Here is a 21408-nt window from a genome sequence, read left to right as displayed (position 1 = left end):
AAAGACTATTGTGCCTACCGCAAATAGGACACAGTGGCCAGCACTTAAGGTCGATTGTTTTATAAAATTTTGTGCACGAAATTATCAGAATTTAGTTTAATAATGACAACTTAATTTGAAGCGACGAAGCAAGTTTATGAATTCGCATGAAATGAATTATTTATCATAGTGCTGTCATGGTATGATTCTAAGTAGGATATTAAATAGAAGTGGACGAGTAAGTAAATTCAATGTATTAAAAATTCACTCACAAGAGTGCATTGCCGTATTGGTGCTGGTGATGTGCCGCGGCCAATGCTAGCAGCACAGCGGGTGCGGCATACCCGACCGCGAGCTGTGCCGCCAGTGGTCCGTGGTTCACGTCCCTTAACTCCCTCACCAGCCTCCTCACTTGCCACGCGTCACACGCAGCCCAAGCCAGCGCACTCACCCACCAGTAATGTAACGACATCGCTACCAGCTTACACGCGAACTGAACGGATTTGTGATTATAAAATGACTTTTAGATTGAGAGACATTTGTTTGGGTGTGATTTAAATATTACATATAACTGATTTAAAAGTAATAATTATACGTATTGTATGTGTGTGGTCGGCAAGCGCTAAACATGGGCGTGCGGGCTTAGTCCTCGTTTACACACTACATAACGTTGAGTGATGACTGTTACTCGGTTTCTTTATACTTATGTTTTCAAGATATTTTCTAAGACGATTGATAAGGAATTTGAATTATTATTAAATTCATATTTAAACGTAATTTTTGAAGCAGTCGTTGATTAATAATCAGTATTATATAACAAATGTAATGTCATATGACGTAAATTTAAAGACAATTCAACGTACCTCATTCTGCACTAAAGTAGTGCGGCCTTTCAGAGCGATCAGGTAGAACATCTCGGCCATGAATACGCAGAAGATAAGGTGTTTGTGTATGGAGTTGGAGACGGTTGACGCGCCGCCCCGCATCAGACACAGCGCCGCCCACGTCCACATCAGTAAAGGAAGAGAGATGCTGAAGCCCGTGTATGACGTCACCGCTTCCAGGAGGGAAGGCTCCGGAATAAACTGCAGATACATACATTACTTGATGTCTTTTAGACAATTAGTTTAGCTTAATATTGATCATGAGAGTAAGCAGTGAGTTCTAGTGGTTATCCCGACAATTGTTCTTATAATGAGTCACAGATAGTCCCCTTTTCCCAGTTGGACATACGTAAAGCATTTTTCACAATACAAGGTATATGCGGTAGCTTTAGAAAATTCTTAACGGTTAGCAGCTAATATTTTTATGACAGGATTATAATACACTTTGTGTACTGTGTACAAATATATAATAATGTACAAACGTACCTCGATGTCAACTTCGTCGACTAAAACGGCGAAAGTAGATAGGTGATTGCAGGTACAGTTGATGAGCAAAGGCTCGTCAGAATACGGAGACCAGTCGTAGTCGATTTCTGTGTGGCAACCGACACGAGACCATTCACCAGGCCTGGGAGAAATGATTTATGAAATTAGACTTTAACTTGTGATAACATTAGGTTCAAAATAAACGTAATAATGAAACAAACCCGTTAGCGGTGGACCAGTGAACACATTGTGGATTGGTCCTTGATCCAAATGTTTCTCTGTTGATGTCGAGCCATATCTGTAGTCTTATCGGCTTCTTCAATCTAACTCCATTCAAACTTTTATATATCAACTTCTTTTTCCCGACCTCCTTCGACGCATTGCTTTCTTTATCCTTTTCGTTATCCATGACTAAAGCCAAAACTTTAGGTCCTTCAGAATTTTCCAAACGCTCTGCCACGTATGACGAATCATTTTCTTGAAGACTGTCACCGTATGATTTTTCTTGTTTCTTGTAAGCTGGTTGGATCACCACTGGTCCATGATCGCTAGTTAACTGTTCCTCGTCCGATGGCCACGTGCGTTTTGTGTGTGCGTTAGAATGTGCATTTATGTCGTTATTGATTTCCGATTGATGGTGGCCTTTATTAGCGTACATAATTCCTAAAAGGAATTTATACAAAAATATACTTTCTGTTCCATATTTTTTTCACAGATTACCTATTAAATATGTGAAAACATGATCGTGACACAGAGTCATTAGACCTTTTTTTAACAAATTTATTGGTATTTTGTAAAAAAATGTAAGATTAAAAAAAATCAAATTGGATATTTAAATTAATTGGCTATGACAAAAACTCTCATACTCGTAAATTGGTAGGAAAACGTTTGGAATCACAGTCGGTTAGAGTTGAAATGGATCACTTACCTTCAACGTCATCAGAAGTATCCACATTATCGGCAGTAGTCTCTCTCTGCCAAACAGCTTCTGGCACGAATAAAGCTACCTGCATGACAGCGGAGCCGATAGTTATATTGACTCCCCAACGGCGACTCACTGACTCATCGAAGTACAACGGCAGAAGGTGTGAGGAGTTACGAGAATATTGTAGGTATGAAAACACAGCTCTTGATTCGTAGTTGCTCTCTAGATTATCTGTAATGAAAAATATCTCTTGAAAATGCAGAATTATAACATTATTTTATGTTTGGGCTCAGGTGTACCTTGAACATTGTTGATCCCAATCAAATCCAAGGGCAGAAGCACTCTGGAGAATTTGTCAAATTTGTTTTTGTTTTTCACGTAGTTGTTATACTTCGGAAATGAGACAGTGGGACTTGATGGCTTTTTGTTCTTTGATTTACCGATGCCGTAGTAACCAAGCGTCTGAATTGGCGAGTGAATGAAAGACGAAGTATCTGGTAAAACTACACGTTCGGTCGTCAACGAATCACTCAGTCTATTAAGAGTCGTGGGTTCAAAGCCATATATTGATTCTGCTGTTACGATATCAACTCCAATCACTAAAATTCAGATACAAATTTTTATTAATTGAACTCAAAATAATTATCTTTATACCTTCGTCCTTTGTTAATACTCTACCTAAATCAGAAGTGACTATCTCAAACGGGCTGGTGTACGTGTCATGCTGACTCTCCGCTAGTACTGCTATGTATTTATCGAATTGTTGTATCAAATGTTCAGCCCCGTGACCTGTTAGTTCTCTAATTCGTGCCCATTCCTTATCGTACTGATTATTTATAATCGTGTTTGCTGATTTTATTATATTCTAGAAAAAAACAAAAATATAACACTTAAGCTTTGTGAGTTCGAATAAGTTAGCCTCATTATCAGAGCAATACTTACACGAACATAGTCCTTATCCTGACTGTGCGTAAGGTTTAAACCGGCCTGTCTCAGCTCGTATTGCAGTAGTTCCAGTATTATCCCCTCCGCCACCAGCACGTCTGCTCCATACAACGGTTGCGTGTTAGAACACGCCGTCGATAGATCTTCTGCCAACCGTACACCCACGAACGTATTGACTTGCAGTTCCCCTGTTTCTATTTTGTGGAGCTGGTGATAAAAGTAAGTAATTTAACATTTTAATTGATATTCTTTACGATTTGTACTAAACTGAACTGAATTTTGTTATTGAAATATGTCCAACAGATGAGTTTATTGACTGTGTAATATTATGCTATATACTGCAAGGCTTATTCAAATATGAGTATCTAAATTTTATGTTCAAGATTTTTGTAAAGAATTATTTGTCAAAATTTCTTCTGTAAATTTATTAAATGTGTTTTACATTTAATGTAAAGATAAAGAACCTTAATTGATAATAAGAATACCGTAAAGAAGCTCAGTAAGCGGTAATGGAAATTGGACTTAATATCCTCGACATCACGGGTTAAAATCCGATCCGTGCCGATGATTTTTTCAGTTTCTATTAATTAATTGAGTTGTAATACAATGTCTAACCTGTTTTCTAAGTTGGTAAAATGTAGACGTAGTACAATTGAACATATCCGGTTCCTGCCAAGGTATCACTTGTTTCTCGTCGCATAGACGCTTAGCTTTTCCACTGGATCCTTTAATGAAGATCAAAATGTTTTATTTCTTGAAATAAATGTTACATAGTATTCATAAATATAAATACCTGTTGGACACTCCGTGACAGCTTCTATGCCAAATTTTGTTTGCGGCCACCAAACTCCGTGTGAAAACGATCTTGGACATCCATCATACACAACTAAAAGAGAGAAGGGAGATGCTACAATCTTTACCAAGGAATATTCCTTAAATACTATTCAAATTCAGCATACCTTTACACCCTGCATTGGGAGTAACCTCAGCGTAGACATTAGCGCAGGAGTCACAGGCTCGCCCGATCACGCCATTTCTACAGTAACATTGCCCCGATGACAGTTCACAAGAACCGTTTATTGAACCGGCCGGGTAACATTGACACGGTATGCATTCTTCTGAACCAATTGGCTGGTAGTGGTTCTCCTATATTTCAAAATTCAAGTTTACTGATATAACATTCTGTTTGCGATTTTAAGTGATATTAATATATAATAATATTACAAACGACATGGTACAAAATAATATCGTAAACAGATAGGACTATATGTTCATTATAAACCATATGGGCGAGTCTTGATTGGCAATGTGGGAGATGTTATTACGGTTTCATACAAATTTTTCCATTAAAATAGTTATACATGGTAACATGATAAAATTAATTAATTTTGTACCTTGCACCGACATCGTCCCGTGTCCGCGTGGCAGTGCGGGTGTAGTCCTTTCGCAGAACACGCGCAAGGACCGCACGCTCCACGCGCCCCCCACCAGCCACCCGGACAAGACCCGCTACGTGCACTCGTACAACCTGACTCTGATTAAAATAAATTAAAAAACAATATTATATACAGCCTCTGTCTCATTTTAAATATCATATGATTAATAAATTTAAACCACTATGTTCCTCTAAAGTGAAGATACAACGTTATATATAGAGGATTCTTCACAGATCTGACAGAAACACAGTTTTTAAACTTCGATTCTTTCAGAATCAAATAAATAAGTGTAAAAAACTCACCGGTCATAATGTACCCGTCCTCGCACACGCACGTGTATCCTTTGTCTGTGTGGTCCGGGACGCACACGGCGTGGTCACCGCACGGCTGTAGCTCACACGCGCCGACACACATCGGGCCGACCCGTCCCGCCTCACATACACACTCAGTTGTGTCCCACGATGACACGCATTTACTCTGATATATTAATGGCGATAATATTAAATATAATTTTTTCAATAAAAACGCGGTGTTAATATTTGTTTTGTATTATAAAATTTATATGCAAATAGATTTATTTTAGCCTAAATTAAGTATTCATTATTGTAATAATGTATTGTTTGCTTACATAGGGTGGACATATAGACAACATGCAATCAGCTCGCGACTGACAACCATCTCGAACATGTTCTCTGACAGTCGGACGATTTAGCAATGACTGAGCTGTTCCCACGCGAACGTCCTAAAAATTAAAACAAAATATAAAGAAAATTTATAAGGAAAGTGAAATTGTGGAATACAATATCTTTACCTGAATACATCCTTCGAAATATCCGACATCCGACGCTAGTAAGGCGGGGGTGGTATCGGGTCCACCGATAACAATCTTCCCAATATATTGTCCCTGTATTTTGTTCGCTAGCATCGGTAATAAAACAGTTCGCAGGCCATAGTCCAAGCTCACTGATATATCCGTTCCGAGCCATTTGATTTCGATGCGATGCCACGACCCGTCGGACAGTGTACTCGTCGGTATCAGCATCGTTTCGCCGTTGTATGAATAATGAAGTTGACCTGATTTCAACTAAAACAAGAAAATGGTATAAATTAAATCATTCACGTATAATTCCAACTCATTCACACATAAACCCACACTTACAGTGATGAGAACAGTGCTATTTTGTCCCACTTGTATCGACATTATGAAGGCATCGAGTTGCCTTGTCCGCAGTGAGAGCGCGTTCAACCATGGGAGTTGTATGGGACGTAGCAGGGGGTTGAAAGATAGCATCCCTTCACCGCTGAAGCGCCAAGGAGGAGACGTAGCTATATTGATAAATTAAAGTATATTATTAATATATTAAAGGATATATTGATAAATTAAAGTGAACGAACAAAACATGATTAGACAGCTGTATCGTATTGTACTTCATCAGCTTGATTGGTTTTTGGTCCAGGGTTATGGTCATTATAACAGGAAAATAATGTCCAGTATCAAAAATTATCACAAACTGTCTTATAAATTTATGAGTAAAGATTAAATTAGAAAAAATGTGTTACCTATCAAAAAATTCGAAAAAGAAAAAAAAATCTGAAATATAAACGTTTTAAGTTCCTCGCTCAATAGCGAATCGAACTCAAGAATCGATGTAATACAGAGTAACATTGTTACTACTTCCCTTGATTTTGCATGACATTTAATTATAAATATATGCTTACTTTCAGCACAATCCTTCCCGGAAAATCCATCATCACAGGTGCATAGGAATGTGTCCCAGAGATCTTTACAAGGCGCGTCGTGGTAGCAAGGGGCGGCGCTGCATCGAGATCGCTTCTCTGGACAACCGGCTATCGTGCCGTTGTCGGATACGTAGCTGACAAAAATCATTGGATAATCAAGAACATCTTTAGTATTTTTTTTTTTGGTTAACAAAGAAAACGGATTCTTAAAAATATATTAAGTGTGGTAAGTGGTCGTATGTAATTAAAAAATGATGGACTTTTATATCAATTTAATAAATAATGTGCTAATATGTACTAATATATATGAACAAGTTTTTAAAAAAATATCTTATATTCTCTTTTGGGTTTTACCTGTTTAAGTCCACGAATTTATGATCAATGTAAAAATCAGAAATACATCCGACAAAATCCTTGTTTTTGACTTGGAAACTGCTAGGAATGTTTGGTAGACCACCAAGTTGCAGGGGACCAGTTAAGTCAAGAAATCTAGAGAAAAATGAGCCACAATTATAATAGGTCACACAAATACTCCAATAACCGTTAAGAAAAGACGTACCGGTGGCAGGATTCAGTTGGAATATCGCATTTGGATGGTAGGACTTTCCTTGTAAAGTTAGCGCACGCATATTTAATTCCGAACTCTGAAGCACCCGCAAGGGACAACTGCTTGTCGCAATCGTCTAAAATGATTGTTGCTGTCTGCACAATAAAATATATATGTAAAATCGCATAACCATTCCTTGCTAATATATTTTAACAAGTAAAGTGATAAGAAAGACAATAATTTACTTGATGTTTGTAAATCTAATTATGATGTATGTGGAGACATCTCTCAGATATGAGTAGATGTAAAGTAACTCTTTCGTATTAAACGTACCCTATTAAAATATTCAATTTCCACGGTATGCCATTCACCATCGGCCACATCGCCCTCTACTGTCACTTCCGTTCTTCCGCCTCCAAGTCCGAAGCTGAACCTTAGTCCTGATCCACCTCGACCGGCCTCTGAACTGATCACCTCCAGAGAGACGAAGTCATGTCGTTCGTTGTATCTTCCGTTGTATAGAAGTAAACCTGATGACGTCTGTGTTGCGAATCTGGTGATCGAGATATAAACGTATATTATAGCTGGGCTGTTATCTATACTAAATTATAAGATATAAAAACCAGAAAGTCGTTACTATGAATGTCTGATCAGATGCAACCAGTTCCATTGGAAAAAATATGTTTTGTGAGGTGAAGACAATATGATAACATATAAAAGACTTATTTAAACTTAAATGTTGGTTTCTGCAAAGTCAAGAGTTATAAAACTGTTCCTAACCGTATACAACCGTAGGAGTCTATGTGATATAAAAGTAAAAGTTAACTGAAAGAGACTCACTTCATCCTTAAATTAAAGCGGTGCCGACGTTTCAGTCCCGGAAATGTTAAAAATGAGGTAGTTGGGAAACTCCTGGCTTTTAATTCACACATAGCGGTAGTGTAAGCCGTATCTATAGTACAACCCTGACACAAGATACCGCCCTCCTTGCGAGCGACGCACTGCGAACCGCTGCGACATATGCTGCCGTCACCGTTCAAGTCGCAGGTCGCTTTTGTTAAGATCGTTTCACAGTTTACTCCTGCCAAAATAAATATGAAATTTTGAATTTAATGATCGAATAATATATTTTTTTCGTACAATATCAATATTAAGTTACCTGTAAACCCGGCCCCGCACACGCATGTGTAACCTCCTTCGCGGCGCACACATGTCCCATTATTCTGGCATGGTGATGAATAACAGAGATCTACTTCTGTATCGCACATGTAGTGTTCTCGGGAACCTTATAGAAAATAGTGCTTAAAGTCTTGCGAATGAGTTCTAAACCTCCAAAGGTAATAATATTATCTTGCAAATAATTAAAACTTACCAGTAAAACCTTCAGGGCATTGACAGGTAAAAGTAGTGACGGGGTAAATTGGTCGGAATAGTACTGTGTCACTGCTGATGAAACCTGACGCGTTACCAAATTTCAGAACCGTCAGACATTCCTCGTAGTTGAGACACGGTTCATGAACGCAAATGTTGTCGTCGAAGGGAAGAACCTGATAGCATATAGTGGAAGTTATATGAAAACAAAATAATTTCATAATTGCAAAGTAAAACAAATTTGAAAAAAATGTGTAAAGGGACGTTTTTTTTATTGTATAAGTTTTTCTAACTTTACAGATTCATGAACAAGTTGGTCAGCTCAGTTGTTGACACCGTGTGATAAATATAGAGTAACGCCGTTCAGATATTCATGTTTCCTATATGGAGTTACCTGAACCGTAGCTAGCCTGGCCAATGTGGCCCTCTGGAGGTAGACTCTCTCTCGGAGATGTGTTGGGGAGTAATAGTGCGTGCGTCCATCTCGTACTTCACTAGTCAGTTCTGCTTCCGGGCGTCTCGCGGATAATGATACGTTCAGGATGTTACCACTCACATCCGTATCGTCCTATGTATGAGCCGTATTTTTTAGAACGAAAAGAAAATCCTTTAATTTTCTATTATAAGGCCAGTAATAACATTGTAACCAATTAATAGTTCTTGAATGGTGTTGAGATTGACACAGACCTTTTTTTAAGTATATTTAACAAGGCGACTGAGACACAACTAGTTTGATACCATTTAAACTATGAATTTCAAAAACAACTGTCCAACAAGAAGTTAGATTTAGGTTTTTTAGCCCTTGAGAAAAGATTGATTTGGTATATTATAAAAAAAAAGATTTTTGAATGTGCACAACGATATGCGTTTCAGTAAAAATGTTTTAGATTACCTTAACAGTGTAAAATATTTTTTCCAGTTTTATTATTATCGGTTAGTTCGTTATATGTTTAATAAATTATTTTTTGTTCAACTTCCGTATTATAGGAAATACGTTACCTGCACACTGAATATGTAAATATTTTCCTTGGGACACGGTATGATAGCCGCCAACCCGTCTATGAAAAACCCAAGTAATGGCGACAAAAACTGTTCCGCTGTCATATCGTTGAGTCTCACGGTTATTGAGTTAAAGAGCATTTCTTCTGTTATCAGTCGGACCAGGAGTTGCATCATTGCTTTTACCTCATTAACACCATCTACAAATTAATTTCAAATTTATACATTTTGTACCAACCAATTCTTAATCTGTGAGACTTTTTTTTTCGTAATCAATACAGTTTCTTACCTGTCACTGATATTTCCATAGTAGCTAGTTTTGGAACGTTAGTATTCAATTGTGGGGATAGGGTCATCGAACCCGTCGTTTCATTCAGAAGGACCAAATTTGCATTATTTCCGGACAGAACTCGGTATTGTAACTGAAGCAAATTCACATTCATAACCAAATAAATTTTCAAAATGCAATATTTAGTATAAAATTCAGCATACCTTATCGGTGACGTCAGCGTCATAAGCAGGTACTTTCCCAAACGGTCCCACGGGAAAACAGTCTTTATAGTTATTGAAAATGATCTGGAAATCCTTTAACATCGGCGCGTTATCATTTACATCGGTTACTAGTATTTCGACTCGCACATCGTTCCATAGGGGTGGACTGGCAGCTCTTATCACCAACTCGTATTTCTTCCTAGGACTCTCGTAGTCTAAATCTACCATTGTGACTAACTCTGCTTTATCAGATCCCTGACGGGTTTCTAAAGAAAAGCTGTTGGAGTCGTCTCCACCTACAACATATAGAAAGGATTTAGAAATGACTGTTTTTGGTTGTAATTCTCTGAATACGAGTCAAAAAAATACCTTTAATAGAATAATGTACAACAGCATTAGCGCCCTCGTCGGGATCGTGTGCATGAATTTCTCCAATAGTGGTTCCAATGGGACTATTTTCTGGCACATAAAAGGAAAGGCAATCGCTGTCGAATACTGGTGGGGAATCATTAATGTCTTCTACTTTTATATGGACTATAACCTGAAAACACACATTTTTTTTCTTTCAAAGCCATTAATATTTTGTATATCTAAGATTAAATATTTACTAAACAAAATATGGACAGTTTAAAATGGGACATTAAAGGTAATTATTATTTATGTAAAACGTCCGCTTTAGACTTTTTAGCTTTTGATAAGTCAGACACCTTTAAATTAATTTTAGAATATAAAATATTATAAATACAATTTATAAAAACTGTTCACAATAACAAAGAAATAGAATTATCAGGATCATCATTAAAACACGAATGAAAAAGTGCTACATATGCATATCCCATATTTGTATCCAATTTTTAAAATTTCGTATGCGGGTAAGAGAAAAGTTTGGTTACGTTGTATGGTAAAAGCATGCAATCAAAGCATAAAGTTCTGAAGCGGAAATAGAAATAATCAACAAAAATAACAATTTTCAATTATATTTGAATATTAATAATAATTGGCATCAAAATATGTTTTTTTTTCCGTTAGCTTTAACTCAACTTACGACAGTCAATATGTAATTACGAATACAAATAAAAATATTTCGTTTCAGTTATAGTAATTAAGACAGATTTTTATAGTTATGTCTAAAATCCGCGACTTAATTCGCGTTGTATGCGATATATTCACTAAGTTTTCGTCATTATGTGCACACAACCAAACAGACATGTACATGTACAGCACTGAATAACTAAACTGCACACCTAATTCTTGTGAGTCACTGTTACTTGCGATAGATCAATATTAATTTTACATAGGGACCAAGTCTATGTGCAATTAAACTTAGACATATTTATATACACATAATAAGCTAAAAATCAAAGTGGTCATTCTACATGATATTCTTCTTTTTACAAGTGATCAGAATTAACGTTCAAAAACACATGCATCTGTGGTAATCACGTATTAACAACGTCTTCATCTAGAGAAAAAAATAGAGCGATGTTATCATAGAATGAATATAAAAGTAGGTACGCCAGTTATAAATATTTTCATTAATATTATTATAAACCATAAAGGATCGTCATATGTATTTGCATTTATTACGCAAACGGAGTCGTAGTAACTAGCATGAATGAAAAAAATGTTATTTACCGTTGAGCTCTGTGGTGGGGTACCCCCGTCTATAGCTAAAGCTTTCAAGTCATATATGGCCACGGATTCTCTGTCTAAAGCCTTATTAGTCCTGATGACCCCAGACGCAGGGTCGATCACAAAGGAACCTTCCTCTCTGTCTCTGGTTTCCAGTTCATAGTGAACTCTGCCATTGAGACCTACATCCGCATCCGTCGCGCCTACTTGGGTAACCGAAGTACCTGTATAGAAAAGTGTATATAAATCTTAAATCTAAATGATATTTAATTGAATTGTATTGAAATTCAGTGAAATTTTCATTGCCAAAAAAGTTTTTTTTTTTAACATGGATTTATAATCAAAAAAAAAAGTGTTATCCTTGCATTTTCTTCCAATGAAACGTCTAAAGGACCTCCGATAATTCAGTCTTACCAACTAAAGCATCCTCGATAATGCTGGCTGTATACAACTGTTGTTTGAACACCGGCTCATTGTCGTTTACGTCGACGACTGAGATCTCGACATCTGTAGTATCAGATAAGGATGGCACTCCACCATCCCGAGCTGTCACCGTTAGCAGGTAGCCTGAAAATTTTGACTTTATTACTACACAGTTTGAGTTCATTATGTAAAATCGTTTGTTTGCATTCTCATTGGTGTGAATACAAATCATTTATTTTAAGATTTTTTTATTACTTTGGGCAGTTTGGGAATTAAAATTATAACCAGTTTTATTTTTTACTTAATCATGTAATCCTTAACAGTTTGACAAGATGAATTTCAGTGAGCTGTTTTTATTTAGTGAGCTGACATCCTTACCGCTCATAGTTTCTCTATCCAGTGGTTTGTTCGTCGTTATAGCTCCTGTCTGAGGATTGATCAGAAACTCTTGCTCGTGATGGGCCACGGCTTCGTTCGATATTTCTGAGCTGAGTGTGTAAGTTATTTGAGCATTCACACCAACATCACTGTCGGTAGCCGACACTACAAGGACTGTGGTACCAACAGGGGCATCTTCAAAGACCTACGGCATTAAGCAAAAATTTTGTTTCAAAACTTTTCTGCATAAAGAGTTTTTCTTTATTAGGTTAACCAACTAACATGAAATTTAGTCAGCGCGAAATAGGTAATTTTAGTCAACAAAGTCAACGGTTTCTCTGAAGTATAAATAATAATTTTGTGAGGAACGGATATGGCGTATAATGATAACTAATATGAATATTTATTAATAACGTGTTACTCACCGAAGCTGTGTATGGTGCGTTCTCGAACACAGGCGCGTAGTTATTAGCGTCGGTGATGTTGATATGGACCATGGCCGTATCAGATCTCCCGCCGGAGTCGGTCGCGGTGACTGTCAGAACATATCGTCTCTCTTGTTTGAAGTCCAACAGTTGGGCCACAGTGATCAGACCTCTGCCGTTCTGAGACGTGATTGAAAATCGACCTCGTGTGTTGCCGCCTGTTATCTCGTAATGTAATCTAAATTGAAAGTAAATCGCTTATAAGTTTCCAAGCTTTCAGATACTTGAAGTTGTAACTATTCAGAAGATTCTGGACTTTAACTGTTAACATTCACGAATAAACAACCAGATAATGATATTAAACATTTGATCATTTGATGGAACTTCCCTACCTGTTATCTTCGTCAGCGTCGCTCGCTGTGACGGTGACGACGGGGGTCCCAGGAGGCTCGTCTTCCGCCAGTTCCACTTCATACTGGGGCGGTGTGAACACAGGGTCGTTGTCGTTCACGTCCTGTACCACCACCACCACAGACGCACTCGCGGACCGTGACGGACTACCGCCGTCTGTCGCTGTCACCTGAACGTTTTTTATATCAATAAATATGTTGGCAAATTGTCTTCATGTCCTATCTATCGTTTGTAAATATTGTGGATTATGAAATAGAATTACTAATTATTGTCCAATCTCTTTTACGTCTATTTCATTTTATATGATACTCGCAGGTAAACCACTATTTGACATGGAACAAGGTAATCAAGGGTTTGAATTAAGGAAATATGAAGTTATAACTTATGGCTTTGTTAAGAAATGAGACCGACTAAGTAACACTTTAACAGTAAATGTGTAAAGTCTGAAAACTATTCAATAAATATAATGTCCTATGAACTAAGTCTGCTAGTAACTTCTAAGCTTCTAAGTTTTTGTACCTGTAATTGATATTTGGACTGCACTTCTCTATCCAGGTGTGAGGAGGTGTACACCCATCCAGAGCGAGGATCGATGGTGATGGGGAGATCGTTGTTTCCATTGTATTCTTTGTCAGTCAACGTGTATGTCAAATCTGCGTTTACACCTTCGTCTGCGTCGTATGCTTGTACCTTGTATAAGAAACATTGATACGAGTTAAGCCCACAGGCTATAAATATGCAATGTCATGTTCTTGGTTACTTCATAAATTTATGTATTAATTAGGATGTCTTAGCTTTTCCTAGTTAATATTAAACTCACCCTAACGATACTGTATCCCACTGGTACACTTTCGCTGACGGATTCTTGGAATAGTGAGGTGTAAAAGCGTGGCGGGTTGTCGTTGACGTCTCTAACGTTCACCAACAATTGGGTTGTGTTTGAACGGGACGGACTTCCACCATCTGGATATAACACATACATGAGAAATGACGAACGTATAACATATGTTATACCTATGTATGTTTGTGTTACAGGAAAACATTCTGCTTGAATCGAAAATTAGAAATTCATGAGGATGTTAAGGCACCTTGGCTTTTATTAATTTGACGTCAAGCAGATCTCACCTAACAACGTCGTTAACCTATGTTTATAAAATAAAGGATTTATGAAACTCGAAATTTGGCTTTAATGGCAGTATGTCAAGTTATATGACGATTTGCAGGAAATTGATTACAGATATATTGATCTTTTGAAAATGTCAAGTATTTTGTCAATAATATACATAATTATTTATATTAATATACATACATACCTTGAGCTCTTATAACTAGTCGGTAACTCCTGACTTGTTCATAGTCTAAGGGCTTTACAAGGGACACGTCACCGCTAAGACTGTCTATGGAAAACTGCATTTGTGTATTCCCACCAATTATCGCGTAACGGATAGCAGAGTTGGCGCCAACATCTGCATCTGTCGCTCTGTTAATATACATTAAAACGATAAGCGGATAATATTTTTTAGGAAACAGCGTTTATAATTCATACGTCACGTTGAATAAAAGTAGACTTATTTTAACATTTTAAAACACTGCAACTTTTAAAAGTTTATTTTTATTATTTAAATAAAACTAATGTTTTCGGATTTACGCTTTATTTATTATTTTAACTACATACTCTCGAAGTTAAACTCTTGTGTAAACCGTAGTTAAAATAAAAATAAAAACACAATGTGAAATCTAAAATCCGAAAATATTAATTTTATTTAATTGAATACACGTGAAAGTCATAGATCGTATCATCAAACTGAGAATTTCAATATCTTAAGATACTAAATTAAGGCTATTCATCATTTACTAACAATAAAGTCATTATAGTAGGAACAATTGGGATAATTAACGTATCGGGACGTACTGATATCAAAATTATTGCTTAGTCTAGACTACTTTTGGTACATGAGTCTGAGGTTAAAGCTCTGGTATCTCGCACACAATCGGAAATCTTGATAAGCACGATTTCGAGGACATTGATAATGGACATTTGATTTAGACTTCGCAAATAATATGCTTTCTATTATCTTCATTACTGCTTTACCCTTTAACATTCAAACAGTTTAAAAGAGCTGCTTTTATTCAAAGCTTAAATACTATAAATTTTAATATGGACAAAACTCTTACTTATTTTCATAGAGATAAGTTTATCCTATGAAAATTTTCAGCTGTAGATCGGAGTTTAGCGAGAATATAAAGGTATATAAACATGCAGACGAAAAATATAAAACATAATATCCTTTTTTAGGACATCATAAAGTTTGTGCTCAGAAAAAAGGCCAGTAAGGTCTAAAAAGTCCTTATTTTCATAATATTAAAAGACATTTTAAATTGATATCTAAAAATGAAACGAAAATTAAAATGAGGAATTTATTTTTAAAACCTAGCTTCAATGTATTGATTCATTGTATTATTAAGACCAGACGGCTGTCATTTACTAAAAATACCGACCGAAGTTGAAAGTTTGTGAGCGAAACCGTGGAGTTTAGTAAACTTTTCATAAATAGAATATGAAAAACTTTTTTTTTTTTACACCAATTTTCTATTTGCATTTAATATTAAAAATGCCATTGACAACTTATATTTTTTTGTTATATAACACAGACTCTTTGGATTGTATCGAATAATATAGTATCTATTACTTTCGTTAGGAGTACACGGAAGTAAAACTGTAGTTTTGGTAAGAATTATAAAACTGATACATTCTATAAAGTGCAGTATATTCAATCTTTTATAAAACAAACTAACATATTGCTCCTGTATCCGTTCGAGTTTCGTATATATATTCTTTAAACATTCCGTAAAATACAATATCCTCTCCATAAACAGCAGTTAACTCCCAGACATATAAATTTAAGCGGACGTCGGCGTTCCAACTTTAAGAATGTCAGCACAAAATAAGCAACATGCAAAAATAACTTCCCTGTCAGTATATTTCCAATTACTTTATAGCCTTTAGGTTTATATTTTTGCTCAGACAGTGTTCTTATATGATATAAAAGATAGTTCACTAATGCTTTAAATAGTGCTCGTTTTTGTTTTTTCATGCCTCAACTAAACCCATTGTGATTAAATTTCTCATACATATCACTTAGTAAGTTTAAAGAGTGTAACTTTTTGTTCAAAATTGATAAATCTCAAAGAATAAGACCAATGAAGATTTTCCTATCCATCGTCAAACTGCAGACGAACCATGACATTCTAAAATGAAATTAAGAAATAAGTAGAAATTTAACAATTTCTGAGTATAAATAAACTAAGAAACTTACTTAATTCGCGCTATGACTGGATTGTCAGCTACGCTGATGTCTTCGTCGATATTGACAGTATAAGTCTTCTCACTGAACTGCGGGTAGTTGTCATTGTCGTCTAATATATTAACATGCACGGTGGCACTGAAATAGAAAGAAATCTATAATAACTAAACAATACACTGAACTACAGTCTTCTAAGTTCGATTATATTTTTATTATAAAAAAATGTATTAAACATTTATAAGGCGATAATTTCTTACCTGCTAGACATTCTATCGGCCAAAGGGCTAGCCTGATCAGTGGCTTTTACGATAACAGTGTATCTGGCGACTTTCTCTCTGTCCAGAGCACTTCTGGTCAACAGGGCTCCACTCCTGCCATCAACTCGGAACACGTCTGCGGCTTCGGTTTCGGTGACAATGGATTCGTTCATGTCAACAGGATCTAAGGTTTCCGCTACCACAGTATCGATCGAATATTCCACCTTAGACAAATTTTAATATACGAGAATTAAAATATTATGTAACAACTAATTACGTTACAAAATTATTTGGAATTAAACGATTTTAATATAATTTTAATATTTTGTAAATATTTATTTTAAAGACGAAACATACATTTATATGATTTGTTTGTTGTTGTTTTATAATTTATACATAGATTGTTTCATTTAAAAATATTTAAAATTAACTTACTATAAATTTAAACTTTACAGTTCATATAATTTGCCTGTAATTACCTTACACTCAATCGAAATTCGAAACAAAAATTGCGAGTAAATAAAATGAAAATTACTGTTTCCTTTTATTATTTATGAAATTTGAAAAAAGAATGTGCTACATATATTCAATTCGGAATAGTATTTCGTTGTAACAAAGATATATAAGAAAGATAAGAATATATAAGACTAAGATTTAATAAATCTATATCATCTGAGAGTTCAAATAGCATGACATTAATACTATAGCATATTTTTAAGACGTACATTATTCACAAGACGGCTGTAAGGTTGTTAATATATATGAGCTACTAATGAAATATCTCCATTACACTAAGCTTATGATAGTTATACGCATACCTAAGCGTATTGGGAAACAGATTTACATGTTGTTATGTAATAAACGGTAGCTTAAATTAGATCGTAAAACTTTTACTACACCCATAATTGAGATGAGATGAAGAAATGGGGTTAAAAATATATGGAAGGACTTTATGTTTGCCATAAATTTATCTCAATTATTTATCTCTCAAAATGTTTTAGTATCGACAAAATTTTTGTTTTATTTGTATTTAAAATTACTATATATTTTAAACTAATAATCTATGAAAATTTTAATAATTCACTGTATAGTATTAAATATAGTATTAATGTGTTTAGATTTATTTTTAATTTTTCTGTCTTTTGATAAATTAAAGAACAACAAACGTAATCAGAAATAATAACGTTATCTTTATATTACTTGTAGAGATTATGATTCCTATTTTCTGAGTCCCATTCAAGTTATTTATATGGAAACAATTCGCTTAAACCAATTGGTTCATAATAAAATTAAGCTTTTTTTAAATAATTGGCAACTACATTTTTAATTGAGGAACTTTTTAATAAAACTTACCTCAGAATTTTTCCCAATATCCTGATCGGTTGCTTTAAGTGTGAGCACAGTTGTACCAGGGCTGGCACCTTCTCTCACAGATGATTCATATTGCTGCATCTCGAAAATAGGCGCGTGGTCATTACAGTCCAATACGTTTATCTGTGTAATTGGGTGATAAAATGTTCTTAGTTAGAGTTGATCCCGCAAGATTTGGCCCCTTCAACCTTAAATCTCTTTTAATTGAGTGTGGGAGGAAAAGATAAACCCGAAATCAACGTGGCGTATTTGTTTTGAAGGTCCCTTCAGTGAACAGATTGTTTGTTTTTGTTATGTCAGCAAAGTTGAACACAAAACTAAGAAATACGAGTCAAGATTTACAAGTTACTTATGGATAACAAAAAAGGAAAAAAAGTATACAGGATATGATTTGAAAACATTTTTGTTTTCATTTATTCCAATATTTTGGATCATCAATATCTTTTTGATGAGTATAATTTCTTAGCATCCTAGGAAAGAGACTTGGCATCGAAGTGTTGGTGAAAGCTGTCTAGAGATTAACAGACAGTAGTTCTGGAAGCATTCAGAGTTCTTCTTAGCTGACCAGCAAATTCACAGTAAAGTTTTATTACACTTATTTGCCAGCTCTTCTCTGAGAATGGTATGAGTACCGCAAAAAGGCCCTACAACAATTTTAATCCTATACACCATAAACAGACCTGAAGCGTTGTAGTTCCGCTTCTTGGTGGGAATGTATCATCCTGCGCGACCACCCTGAAGTAATGCACGTCCAGCCTCTCTCTATCCAGCCTGGCCTGCGTTGTCACCACGCCGGTGCGAGTGTCCACGGCAAACATACCAGCAGATCGGGAGTCGAGAAGACTAGACATGGAGTATGTCACCGGACTGTTCTCCGGATCACTACAAATAAAAAGTTGTTACACTAAAAGCAAGAATTAAGCTCCTTTGCTTTTAGAATCAGGCAATCGTGAAAGAATATTAAACGAACTGGAATCTCATACGAATTTTTAATTTATACATACGAAAAATTAAATGGATCCATATATCTGTTTTCTTTTAGGCATGTTTATTAGTATCGACATTGGAAAACAATTTTCTTGTGTAAGGAATAATAGTTATATAAGTAAATCTTATAATTATTATCGGTTTTGTAAATAAAATATCTAGTTTACACAGAACAGTAAAAAATCAAACATATGATAAACTAAAGGATGTAACATTTACAATATACGAGCTGGTAGTAGTTTATTCCCGCCTATAACATCACTTGTAATTTCACGTGCCGCAACGCAATAACTCCGCAATCCCGTAGCACGCAGATAAATTGAGGAAATTGAGTAAATTACTATTGCTGTGCCATTAAATAGGATTATCTTCGACTACGAGCACATTCACTTAAGATTTTAATAAAAATATCGTTTAATAAGCTATATATATACTTGTTATTAATGTGTCAGTGCATTATAAATGTGAACGTTGAATTTCGATTCAAGCAAACGTCATTAATGGTGCAGCCAGTCGGTATAGTCAACGTCATTGGTAATTGGGGTGTTGAGCTTTATAGCCCGCCAGCCATTGTTCGTCGTCACATTACATTGTTTCCGGACCACATTAAATAGATGAGATCATAAAACCTCAACGAGCTGACTTAAAGTCAATTAATCCAAGCAGATGTTTATGGACGGGGTGCTACATCTATGGCATTAATGACACGTTGCTTATGATATTTATTTTTAAATATGGAACCGTCTATGCCAGTACACTTAAAGATGCATGTTAATAAATAAAGGAATTACTAACCGAGCTCGTACTGTTGTAACGATGACCCCTGGAGGCTGTTCCTCGGCCACTGATGCTACATACAGGGCTTGCTCAAAGTAAGGAGACTGATTTCGCAGCTCACGCTTCACGCGTCTAGCAATGTCAGTATCGTTCAGTTCTTGATGATGATACACTATCTTAAGTCTGTGATCTGAATCAACTATGTTCGTCCGTTCACAATTAAACGTAAAAAGCACAGAAACCTTCCACATCGGCTCTTGTATACACACATCATCACTTGATACTAGATCACCCTGGCTGTTCTCGATGATAAATCGGGAATCGCTAACGTCTAGAAATTGGACTCTACACAGCTTTTGAACAGTCCGTGGCAGAAATGCTGTCAAAGAATTCACAAACTGTGACTTTTTTAAACAGATCCCCTGCCATCGATCGGTAGTTGGTATTGCAAAGCTAGCATACGTCTCCGATATCCATTGCTTAGCTTCAGCTATTTTAACATCTATGGCCATATCGAAAGGTACTAATAGAGATCGTTTACTTCTACTTTTATTTCTAACCGCAAGGTCTTCAAACATCGCATTAGACCATGGATATGCTGTGGACAGTACGCTATATTGACTAGTATCCAATTCCTTCTCCTCCAACAATCTCCAGTCTATATTCTCGTGGTGGTAGACTTCTCGTTTATCTCTAAGATGATCTTCTTCAAACTGCATAGCGGAATCATTCTGATCATAGACACGATCGAAATCAATGTCGTAGAGATCCGCGTGTCGTCTGCTGCAATCTTCTCCAGCGACAAGAATTCTAACAGGCAAGCTGTAGTAATCTATATCTCTTATTCGGTCAGAGGTTGAATCCACATAGAAAGTAAAAAGATTTGGGTATAGAACGCCATCACATCTGAGTCGTTTCCGTAACGTCACTAGTCCTGATGTTCTATTGACTCTCAGGATGTGGTGTACGAAGTTGGCAGTGCGGTGGACATCGATCGTGTAAGAGCGTTCTGAGCCTAATTTGTAGACAGCAGCGTCGAGGACAATATGTCCAGGTGGTGCAGTGTCGGGTATGATGATGAGGTATCCGTTCGCGGCGGACAGCGACAGCGCCGCCAACAGTGCGACTAGCCACCGCTCCATACTGTCCGCTGTTCACCTACAGCAGCGCCGCCTCATCCGACATATGCTCTGTTGGTCCATCTAAAACAAAAACAAGTTGTACCATGAAATTAACGATGATATTACATTTAACTGGTTTTATATGTGCAATTATTTCCGATACACTTTCATTCTAACTAAAATATAAAAAAATTATAATATAAAATGTAAAATAAATAATATACGTAATATTGTAAATTTACTACACAAAAAGGCAAATGTTACGGAGCCAAAATTCGGTTCCGTTTACATATATTTTTGGACAAAGGTCTAATAGTCCATAAACAAATACTAATGGAAAATTTCGTTTGGAAGCAAAGTGAAATAAGAAGTAAATGATGCAAACTGCAGCTGTTTGCACCTTTTATAATGAATGGCTGGAATTTCGTTTGCGAGTAATATAAACGTTAACTAGGACATTTGTATGTAAAAACATACATCATCCATATTTTTTGTACCATCAATAGGTACATTGTAC

At 36.0% G+C, this 21408-nt stretch overlaps 1 protein-coding gene across 3 annotated transcripts in view; it reads right to left on the bottom strand.

The window, feature by feature from the left end:
• Nucleotides 1–21408, bottom strand: part of LOC116765803 (protocadherin-like wing polarity protein stan) — a 93872-nt gene that overhangs the window by 6655 nt on the left and 65809 nt on the right. For all 3 annotated transcript variants that reach the window (XR_009752733.1, XM_061521952.1, XM_061521953.1), the window contains exons 5-45: nucleotides 19789–20972; nucleotides 18687–18888; nucleotides 17989–18129; nucleotides 16636–16859; nucleotides 16391–16516; nucleotides 14387–14553; nucleotides 13894–14036; nucleotides 13593–13763; nucleotides 13055–13242; nucleotides 12663–12900; nucleotides 12238–12442; nucleotides 11851–12003; nucleotides 11440–11660; nucleotides 10174–10345; nucleotides 9805–10100; nucleotides 9602–9734; nucleotides 9313–9512; nucleotides 8708–8881; nucleotides 8315–8489; nucleotides 8102–8227; nucleotides 7783–8023; nucleotides 7276–7495; nucleotides 6955–7097; nucleotides 6750–6884; nucleotides 6375–6529; nucleotides 5815–5981; nucleotides 5467–5739; nucleotides 5284–5397; nucleotides 4958–5132; nucleotides 4614–4753; nucleotides 4179–4365; nucleotides 4013–4105; nucleotides 3835–3944; nucleotides 3217–3426; nucleotides 2953–3139; nucleotides 2574–2873; nucleotides 2278–2505; nucleotides 1571–2012; nucleotides 1350–1491; nucleotides 843–1064; nucleotides 252–472 (exon numbers count right to left, since the gene is read on the bottom strand). Coding sequence is in view for 2 of the 3 variants with exons in the window: in XM_061521952.1 (XP_061377936.1) it covers nucleotides 252–472; nucleotides 843–1064; nucleotides 1350–1491; nucleotides 1571–2012; nucleotides 2278–2505; nucleotides 2574–2873; nucleotides 2953–3139; nucleotides 3217–3426; nucleotides 3835–3944; nucleotides 4013–4105; nucleotides 4179–4365; nucleotides 4614–4753; nucleotides 4958–5132; nucleotides 5284–5397; nucleotides 5467–5739; nucleotides 5815–5981; nucleotides 6375–6529; nucleotides 6750–6884; nucleotides 6955–7097; nucleotides 7276–7495; nucleotides 7783–8023; nucleotides 8102–8227; nucleotides 8315–8489; nucleotides 8708–8881; nucleotides 9313–9512; nucleotides 9602–9734; nucleotides 9805–10100; nucleotides 10174–10345; nucleotides 11440–11660; nucleotides 11851–12003; nucleotides 12238–12442; nucleotides 12663–12900; nucleotides 13055–13242; nucleotides 13593–13763; nucleotides 13894–14036; nucleotides 14387–14553; nucleotides 16391–16516; nucleotides 16636–16859; nucleotides 17989–18129; nucleotides 18687–18888; nucleotides 19789–20912 (8684 nt within the window). In the remaining variant the exon portion in view is untranslated. The remainder of the gene's footprint in view (nucleotides 1–251; nucleotides 473–842; nucleotides 1065–1349; nucleotides 1492–1570; nucleotides 2013–2277; nucleotides 2506–2573; nucleotides 2874–2952; nucleotides 3140–3216; nucleotides 3427–3834; nucleotides 3945–4012; nucleotides 4106–4178; nucleotides 4366–4613; nucleotides 4754–4957; nucleotides 5133–5283; nucleotides 5398–5466; nucleotides 5740–5814; nucleotides 5982–6374; nucleotides 6530–6749; nucleotides 6885–6954; nucleotides 7098–7275; nucleotides 7496–7782; nucleotides 8024–8101; nucleotides 8228–8314; nucleotides 8490–8707; nucleotides 8882–9312; nucleotides 9513–9601; nucleotides 9735–9804; nucleotides 10101–10173; nucleotides 10346–11439; nucleotides 11661–11850; nucleotides 12004–12237; nucleotides 12443–12662; nucleotides 12901–13054; nucleotides 13243–13592; nucleotides 13764–13893; nucleotides 14037–14386; nucleotides 14554–16390; nucleotides 16517–16635; nucleotides 16860–17988; nucleotides 18130–18686; nucleotides 18889–19788; nucleotides 20973–21408) is intronic.

Source organism: Danaus plexippus, chromosome 11, assembly GCF_018135715.1.
Source record: "Danaus plexippus chromosome 11, MEX_DaPlex, whole genome shotgun sequence".
NCBI lineage: Eukaryota > Metazoa > Arthropoda > Insecta > Lepidoptera > Nymphalidae > Danaus > Danaus plexippus.
Note: the sequence above shows the minus strand (reverse complement) of the source record. Positions and strands in the feature narration are given on the sequence as shown.